The sequence below is a fragment of the Aethalodelphis obliquidens genome, unplaced genomic scaffold (assembly GCF_003676395.1).
Source record: "Aethalodelphis obliquidens isolate GAN/ISIS:26980383/991018 unplaced genomic scaffold, ASM367639v1 scaffold49, whole genome shotgun sequence".
NCBI lineage: Eukaryota > Metazoa > Chordata > Mammalia > Artiodactyla > Delphinidae > Aethalodelphis > Aethalodelphis obliquidens.
In genome coordinates, this window is record NW_020837993.1 from 2,218,414 (window position 1) to 2,227,606 (window position 9,193).

Here is a 9,193-nt window from a genome sequence, read left to right on the forward strand (position 1 = left end):
CACTAATGCAAGGATTCTTCAATATACGCAAATAAATCAATGTGATACACCATATTAGAAAATTGAAGAATAAAAACCACATGATCATCTATATACATGCAGAAAAAGCTTTTGACAAAATTCAACACCCATTTATGATAAAAACCGTCCAGAAAGTAGGCATAGAGGGAACTTACCTCAACATAATAAAGGCCATATATGACAAACCCACAGCCAACATCGTCCTCAATGGTGAAAAACTGAAACCATTTCCACTAAGATCAGGAACAAGACAAGGTTGCCCACTCTCACCACTATTATTCAGCATAGTTTTGGAAGTTTTAGCCACAGCACTCAGAGAAGAAAGAGAAATAAAAGGAATCCAAGTTGGAAAAGCAGAAGTAAAACTGTCACTGTTTGCAGATGACATGATACTATACATAGAGAATCCTAAAGATGCTACCAGAAAACTACTAGAGCTAATCAATGAATTTGGTAAAGTAGGATACAAAATTAATGCACAGAAATCTCTTGCATTTCTATACAATAATGAAAAATCTGAAAGAGAAATTAAGGAAACACTCCCATTTACCATTGCAAGAAAAAGAATAAAACACCTAGGAATAAACCTACCTGAGACAAAAGACCTGTATGCAGAAAACTATAAGACACTGATGAAAGAAATTAAAGATGACACAAACAGATGGAGAGATATACCATGTTCTTGTACTGGAAGAATCAACATTGTGAAACTGACTATACAATCCAAAGCAATCTACAGATTCAGTGCAATCCCTATCAAACTACCACTGACATTTTTCACAGAAGTAGAACAAAAAATTTCACAATTTGTATGGAAACACAAAAAATCCCGAATAGCCATAGTAATCTTGAGAAAGAAATACGTATCTGGAAGAATCAGGCTCCCTGACTTCACACTATACTAGAAAGCTACAGGTATCAAGACAGTATGGTACTGGCATAAAAACAGAAATATAAATCAATGGAACAGGATGAAAGCCCAGAGATAAACCCATACACATACAGTCACCTTATTTTTGATAAAGGAGGCCAGAATATACAATGGAGAAAAGACAGCCTCTGCAATAAGTAATGCTAGGAAAACAGGACATCTATGTGTGAAAGAATGAAATTAGAACACTCCCTAACACCATACACAAAAGTAAACTCAAAATGGATTAAAGACCTAAATGTAAGGCCAGACACTGTAAAACTCTTAGAGGAAAACATAGGCAGAACACTCTATGACATAAATCTCAGCAAGATCCTTTTTTATCCACCTCCTAGAGAAATGGAAATAAAAGCAAAAATAAACAAATGGTACCTAACGAAACTTAAAAGCTTTTGCACACCAAAGGAAACCATAAACAAGACTAAAAGACAGCCCTCAGAATGGGAGAAAATATTTGCAAATGAAGCAACTGACAAAGGATTAATCTCCAAAATTTACAAGCAGCTCATGCAGCTCAATATCAAAAAAACAAACAACCCAACCAAAAACGGGCAGGAGACCTAAGTAGACATTTCTCCAAAGAAGATATACAGATTGCCAACAAACACATGAAAGAATGCTCAAAATCATTAACCATTAGAGAAATGCAAATCAAAACTACAATGAGATATCACCTCACTCCTGTCAGAACGGCCATCATCAAAAAATCTAGAAACAATAAATGCCGGAGAGGGTGTGGAGAGAAGCCAACCCTCTTGCACTGTTGGTGGGAGTGTAAATTAATACAGCCACTATTGAGAACAGTATGGAGGTTCCTTAAAAAACTAAAAATAGAACTACCATATGACCCAGCAATCCCACTCCTGGGCATATCCCCTGAGAAAACCATAATTCAAAGAGAATCATGTACCACGATGTTCATTGCAGCTCTACTTACAATAGCCAGGACATGGAAGCAAGCTAAGTGTCCATCAACCGATGAATGGATAAAGAAGATGTGGCTCATATATACAATGGAATATTACTCAGGCATAAAAGGAAACGAAATTATTTGTAGTGAGGTGGATGCACCTAGAGTCTGTCATACAGAGTGAAGTAAGTGAGAAAGAGAAAAACAAATGCCGTATGATAACACATATATATGGAATCTAAAAAAAAAAATGGTCACAAAGAACCTAGGGGCAGGATGGGAATAAAGACGCAGACCTACTAGAGAATGGACTTGAGGACATGGGGAGGTGGAAGGGTAAGCTGGGACAAAGTGAGAGAGTGGCATGGACATATATACACTACCAAATGCAAAACCGATAGCTAGTAGGAAGCAGCCAAATAGCACAGGGAGATCAGCTCGGTGCTTTGTGACCTCCTAGAGGGGTGGGATAGGGAGGGTGGGAGGGAGGGAGACACAAGAGGGAAGAGATATGGGAACATATGTATATGTATTCACTTTGTTATAAAGCAGAAACTAACACACCATCGTAAAGCAATTATACTCCAGTAAAGATGTTAAAAATAAATAAATAAATGCTATTATTAAAAGAGGAAAATAAATGTTACTTGGCAGTCCCCCCCCCCCAAAAAAAGAATGCTATTTCCCCTTCCATGTACTCAAATAATACCAATCAGGTATCCTGAACCAACAGCAGGAAACACTCTCCAAGGAAAATAAATTCGTTGAGGCTATTTTATCGCTGGGACTGGTCAAATAGTTTTAAGTGCTTACTGAAAATTATGAGTATCGGAAAAAGAGAGAACTGAGCATGGAGGATGAAGCATGGTAAGGTAGATGACTGATCAGAGAGAATGCTCTAAGCCTCAGCCTTAGGAGATAGTGAGCCAAGTCCAAGCCAGGGAACTCAGTCAAAACTGCCAGCACTTTGGAAGCCAGGTCTGCCTATGATTGCCATTGGTACTATTGCTGATGATGGTAACAGTGTAATGTTTTACTTGGTGTGGGATGGTGCAGGTGGAAAGCAGATGAAAGGATGGAGTCAAGTCCAAGCGTCCTGTTTCGATTGGGCCGCACCATGAACTGAATTTGGCGGATGGAGGGAGTATTAGTATCTACAGAAACCTAGGCATTAGGGATAATGTTATATCTGGTGTCTGCTCTACTCAGGGGAAAACATTTATGAATTTAAAGATGATCGTTGGGTCCAAGTTAATAGGAATGCCTAGATCCTTTGCCAACATTTTCCTGGTGTTAATGGATCAGGACCAGGGCTAATGTGAGGCAAGGGGGTGTCCCGGACACAAAATTTAAGGAGGCACTCACTCTCAGGCTCCTGCGAGTGCAGGGTCAGCACCTGTGCTGTGTATCATAAAATGACAAGACTCCAAGAAATGGGATTCCTGTGGACCAATGTCTCAGAATTGGGGGCAAAGGTGAGATTTGTAGGCTCACTCTTCCCATGATTCCCAATAACCCACCTGCTACTTGGAAAAGATGATAAAATACAAGAGTGCTTAAAATATTCAATTCACATTTAACATCTTTGCATTAGCTTTGGGATGACAAATACCCTACTTTCATGATACATATGCACGACAGAGTAGAGCACGCAGCTCAGATCCCAGAGCAAGACTACCTGAATTCAAATCCTGGGCTGATGATTGCTAATTACTGTACAACCCTGGCAAGTTACTACACCTCTCTGTGCTGCCGCTTCCTTATCTGTAAAGAGGAAATCATACCAGAACCTCTCTCGTAAGGTTGTGTCTGAATTAAATGAGTTACAGGTAAGGTGAGTGCCTAATAGTAAGCATTCTGTAAGCTTTAGCTAGTAGGATGCCAGGAGGCATCATTAGGGTCATAAAACCGTATAAGAATCTGAAAAGAGGACCTTAGGAGACCACTGCTAATTCAGGGCAGAGTCCTAGCACTAATCCCCACAGTAAAAAAAATGAGACATTCTAGTGGAAGAGGAGCCTGAGGAAGAAACAGGAGTCCTGGGTTTAAGCTCTGCTTCTCACGAGCCAAAGCCATCAGTATCTCCTGCCTCGGCTCCCACAGTCTGACTCCTCCCCTTGCCCTCCTGCCTCTCCCTCCTTCTCTTGTGCCCTTGGAGACTCTCCTCTCCAAAGGGCAGCCAGAATGATCCTTGAAAAGCATAAATCAGTTTGAATGGGTGTAGAGTTTCAGTTTTTCAGGATGAAGAGTTTTGGAGATTAGTTATACAAGAGCTTGAAGCTATTTACTACTGAAATGCACACTGAAAAATGGCTAAGATGGTCAATTTTATGTTATATGGATTTTGCCACTATTAAATTTTTTTAATTTTTAATGAAAAATAAAAAGCATAAATCATATTGTCTCCCCTGCTTCAAACCTAAAAAAAAAATAAAATCTGAATTCCTTTTCATGTTCTAGAAAACTCTACATGATCTGGTCTTCCCAAACTCTCCAAATCTGTCTTCCCCCTTCTTTGTACCTGCTTAAAATCTGATGGAATAAAACTCAAATTCCTTATCATGGTTCAGTATGCTCTAGACACTCTGGTCCCACCTATGTCTCCAGCTTCACATCATTTCTCCCCACTTTTCCTGCCCATGCTTCTGCCCCACCCCCGACCCCACCACCTGAGGGCCTTCACATTTGCCTTTTTTACCCTCTCCCTGCAGCCCTCATATCAGACCTTCACAACACTGGTTCTTTCTTGTCATTCAGGTTTCAGCTCTGAAGATCACTCTTCCATGCCAGCCTTGGAGTGGCCCCTCTCCTGCCTCTCTCTCCAGAAACTCTCTGAACATAGACGGGCATATTCTAAGGTCCAGAACAGATGTGGTGTAGCTTCAATTTAGGACTGTCTTAGATGGAAACACCTTTGGTTTGGGACCTTCTGGTTCATTCTTGTCCAGGTCTTTCCCTCTTGCCTGACTCTCCAGAATGTCTTAGTGGTTCCACTAGTTGTACACTGCTTTCCTCTCCAGTCTGTACCTCCTGGCTAACTCCTCGCACTTCTGTGCACAAAGCAAGTTTTTCAAGCGCTCTGCTTTGACTCAAATGTCAACGACGTCCTTCTCGAAGCCTTCTCTGGTCAGCCAAGACCACCCAGAGCTCTCCTTCCTCTGCATGGCTTTGCCAGTTCCACTCTGGCATCCCACTTGCTGCCTGTACTGCAGTGATCCTGATTTCCCCTGTAGGACAGCAGGTGTCCTGAGGAGGATGGGAACTCTAATCACCTTCCTCTTTGAACTCCCTACCTAACCCCAATACCTTTCACAAAGCGGAAGCTCAGGAAACATTGACTGAATAAACAGTAAATGATCTCCAATTACCCTGACCTCCAGAGTATCGAGCTCCTGATTCCCAAGTGGGTGACATTCCCTTTAGGACTCAGCCCTTCCTTCTGTAGATCCACAATGCTGGGGTAATCAGTCCTGTGGACAAAAAGGGTCCTGATGAATCAAGACCTGGCCTGCCATGCTTTCTGAGCATATGACAGTAGCTGCAACTTTTTCAAAGGCTATCAGAGTTCATTCTAGTGGTTCTCAAAGTGAGGGTCCCAGACCAGCAGCATTAACATCAACTGAGTACTTGGTAGAAATGTAGAATCAGATCTACTCAGATCTAATGATTAGAAACCCTAGGAGCGGGGTCCAGCTATCTGTGTATTAACAAGCCCTCTAAGAGATTGTGACACACCGTCAAGTTTGAAAACCACCAATCTTGGCAATGTTTTTGGTCTCTGAAGCTGTTCTAGCTCCAGAGAGTGGCCCCTTTACCTATTTCATACAAGTTTGTTCCACCTGCAATTACCCCTTTCTCCAAATTGATAACGATCTCAAACTGTTTCAGGGCATCCTTGCAGGGGTTTGTTTTTAACGTTACATCCAAACTGTCAGCCTTCTTTCTCCTTCCTCATACAAAGCTCCAACAAGATCGCGTTACGTTACACAGCAGCCTCACTGCATTATGGACAATCTGATCCTCTGAACGTTTAAAGGATGCTCAGAGGAAAGGCTGTGGGACCCAGGAAACAAAGAGGTGGGGTTATTGAGAGAGAATCATGGCAAGCAGTGGCCTCAGCAGGAAGGCAAAGAACAATATGATAGGCAAAGTCTGTGGGAAGGACTCAAAGAGAGTTCTTTCTCAGTCACTCTCATGCCCGGTAGGCTTGCAATTACACCACAAGCACCGATAAAAATAGTAAAGGACTGTGGTTTTCAAAGTGTGACCCAGACCAGCAGTATCAACATCACTTAGGAATTTGTTAGAAACACAACTTCTCAGGACCATCCCAGACCTACTGAATCAGAAACTCTGAGGATGGGGCTCTTGCAGCCACGTAGGTGGCTTTGATCACACTTAACTTAGAGAACCTCTGGTCCAGTGGACAGAAATACGGACTGTTGAGTAAGACCATCAGTTTCAAATCCTTTGAAATGCTGAAATCAGAAAGTCTGCATAAACTGCTATGCCAGCCCTAAGCTATAGTAAGCATTCAAGACAAATCTCATTCTCTCGTCCTCTTCCTCCTTCCTCCTTCTTCTTCCTCCTCTTCTCCTTCATTTTCATTGTCATCTCCATCAGCTGCAGCAGCAGCAGTAGAAGCAGCATAATCTGCAATAGCTACTGAAATGACATCCCTAGATCCAAGGTTCCCCAGTTGGCCATCCTGTGACTCACGCCATCTTCTCTGGCAGGAGAGGGGAGAGAATGGATGGGCAGCTCTAACTCCAGCACAGCTGCAAGGGCATCTGTGCTCAGAGCACTCAGCCCGGGTGCTGGGAAGCTTTTCAGGCAGGAGAAACCTGGCCACCAAGTGCAGATTCTGCCTCTGCTCACATCCTGCTTCCATTCCCAACAGTAATTGGAGGCCAGGAGCTCATTGTAAATTTGCTTAATTGAGCAGTTGAGGTCTTTATTGTCCTGCTGAGGAACTGCTTATAAAAGCCTGCTTCTGGGCTCACAGCCCCTTTCATGCCTGTGCTTCACTTGGTATTTTCTCCACTCTCTTCTTGTCATTGACCTGTACCTCTGGGATCACCATCTTTTCCCTGTATTGCTCTTTTAATTGTTTTTTTTTTTTTGGTTTGTTTGTTTGTTTGTTTTTTTAACACAGATCAGAAAAACAGTCAATAATGCAGAGGGCGGGGGCAGAGGAGCTGGCTAAAGCACACGAGCCAGAGCTGGGGGATTCTAGGCATCAGCAATACGCGGGGAGTTTCACGAAGGCTGGGAGAGATTCGAGATCTGGGGGACACAGGCTCACAAAGTATGGTGAAGCTTGGAAAAATTCAAAGCACTTCCTCATCCAGAGGAATAGAATGGAAAATGTAGCTATTTCATGACCGAGAAGCTCTGAAAGCTGTAATGATGGAGAGAAACCCAGAGGCGATAGCAGACAGAAAATTAGATATTGGTTTGCAGTGCAGTATTATGTTATTGTTTAGAGGAGGGGAAAAAAGCTTTTCTAAAAAAATGGTTAGAGTCTACAGATGCCGTGGTTGGAAAACGGCACTCTCGTTGACCGCTTCATTACCTCAGATGTACTCAGGTACAGAGAAATTGGAGGGTGTCCAGAGAGGAGCAACGAGACCAATGAAAGGAGTGCAGAGACTGACTAATACGAAGACAGCAAGGAACATGATGTGTGTGAAACACGGCTGCCTTGGCCCCAGGAGAGGTTTGGTGAGCAGATGATGGGTATTTGGGAGATACTCACATCGTCCATGGAGAACGTATAGGTAGCCTCGCATGATGGTGTTTAAATTAGCCCTAATCAAGTGAAATTAAGGAATTTATTATTTGGTTGAAATCCAGGAAACCCTAGACACTTATTCCACTGGGGTGCAGGTAAGTGACAGCCCTTATAGGTGCCACTCCCTTTGCCTGGGATGCTCTTCCTCTTAAACTTGGCATGACAGACTCCTTCAATAATTCAGGTCTCAGCTTAGGTGTCACCTGCTCAGAGAAGACTTGACCCCTCTAAGAGAAGACCTTCTCCCTGCATATGTAAAAGTCACTGTAGACCTGTGCCCTTCCTCTGTTGATTTCACAGAGCAATATGAAATTATCTTCCAGATTGAATTCTTTGCTTCCTTAGTGTCCAACTCTCTGGTGGAATGCTTGCCCCAAAAGATCAGGGGTCTCGTCTATCATATTCACCACTAGGTCCCCAAAACTAATTATTATTCCAATAACCACTCACACTCATAAAGCAGTTAAGTCATGGCAAGAACGCTGCTAACACAGACATGTCTATGTTAACTTATTCAGGCCACGCAAAAACCTAGATTTTAGCATTTCTATTTTTTTTAAGAAGAAGAAACTTGAGTCCCAGAGAAGGTGGGTGACTTTTCTAAAGTTGCACAGCTATAGGTGCTAGGGCTGGGATCTGAAGCCAGGTTCTCTAGCTTTAAAATCAACACTCTTAATCACTGCACTAGCCAGTGTGTACCCAACTAATATGTATTGAATACATGAGTCAGTCAGTACATGAGTGAGTGAAGGAATGAGGATTTGAGTCCAGAACATCTGCCCAGAGCAGGAAGCAAGAAACATATTGAGGTTTCCCAACTTTAGTGAAGGTGAGTCCTAAATGACGGCCTTCAGGAATCACCCAGGTGTCATCCAGCTGCAGAGATAATCCCCATGCTGATTACCTGTGTGGTGCTGAAAAGGATCTCCATGCCCTGAGCTGCCCGGAAGGCCTCCCTGCCAGACCGGAGGTTGGCAATATGCCTGAGGCAAAGCAGAAGCGCCCTGCGGATCAGCACGTAGGAATTGGTCGTGTCATGGCTGTGCCAGTCCTGATGCAGCCAGAGCAAGATGGCAACATAGCCTCTGTTCACTGCCCTGCGGCTGTTAGACTCTGAAACCAATGGGAAAAGACAATGTCAATCACAGGCTGGCCATACCGGCCTGAGGATGTCCCAGTGTACCTCCCACAAGATACTAATCCATCATAAAGGGAATGATAATAACTTTCCAGTGGAGAAAACTGGCAGATATCACCTTAATCAAGTGACCAAAGTCAACATCAGCAGATAAGATGCCCGGAGAAAGACACACCATCACTTTAACATCACTTAAGCACCACTTTAGCATCGCTTCAGCATCGCTTCAGCATCGTTTCTATGATTTTCCTGCCCCAAAATGCATAACCTAAATGTTACTACGAGGAAAATCAGCAAACCCAAAATGAGGGACATGCTGCAAAATATCCAATCTATACTTTTCAAAAATGTCAAGGTCATGAAAAGCAAAAAAAAAAAAAAAAAAAAAAAAAAAAAAAA

The 9,193-nt window shown here is 42.8% G+C and overlaps 1 protein-coding gene across 1 annotated transcript in view; it reads right to left on the reverse strand.

The window, feature by feature from the left end:
• Positions 1-9,193, reverse strand: part of AGBL1 (AGBL carboxypeptidase 1) — a gene marked incomplete at its 5' end in the record, with an annotated part of 506,902 nt that overhangs the window by 400,682 nt on the left and 97,027 nt on the right. Inside the window, one exon of the mRNA XM_027083140.1 lies at positions 8,561-8,769. Coding sequence (XP_026938941.1) covers positions 8,561-8,769 — 209 coding nt within the window. The remainder of the gene's footprint in view (positions 1-8,560; positions 8,770-9,193) is intronic.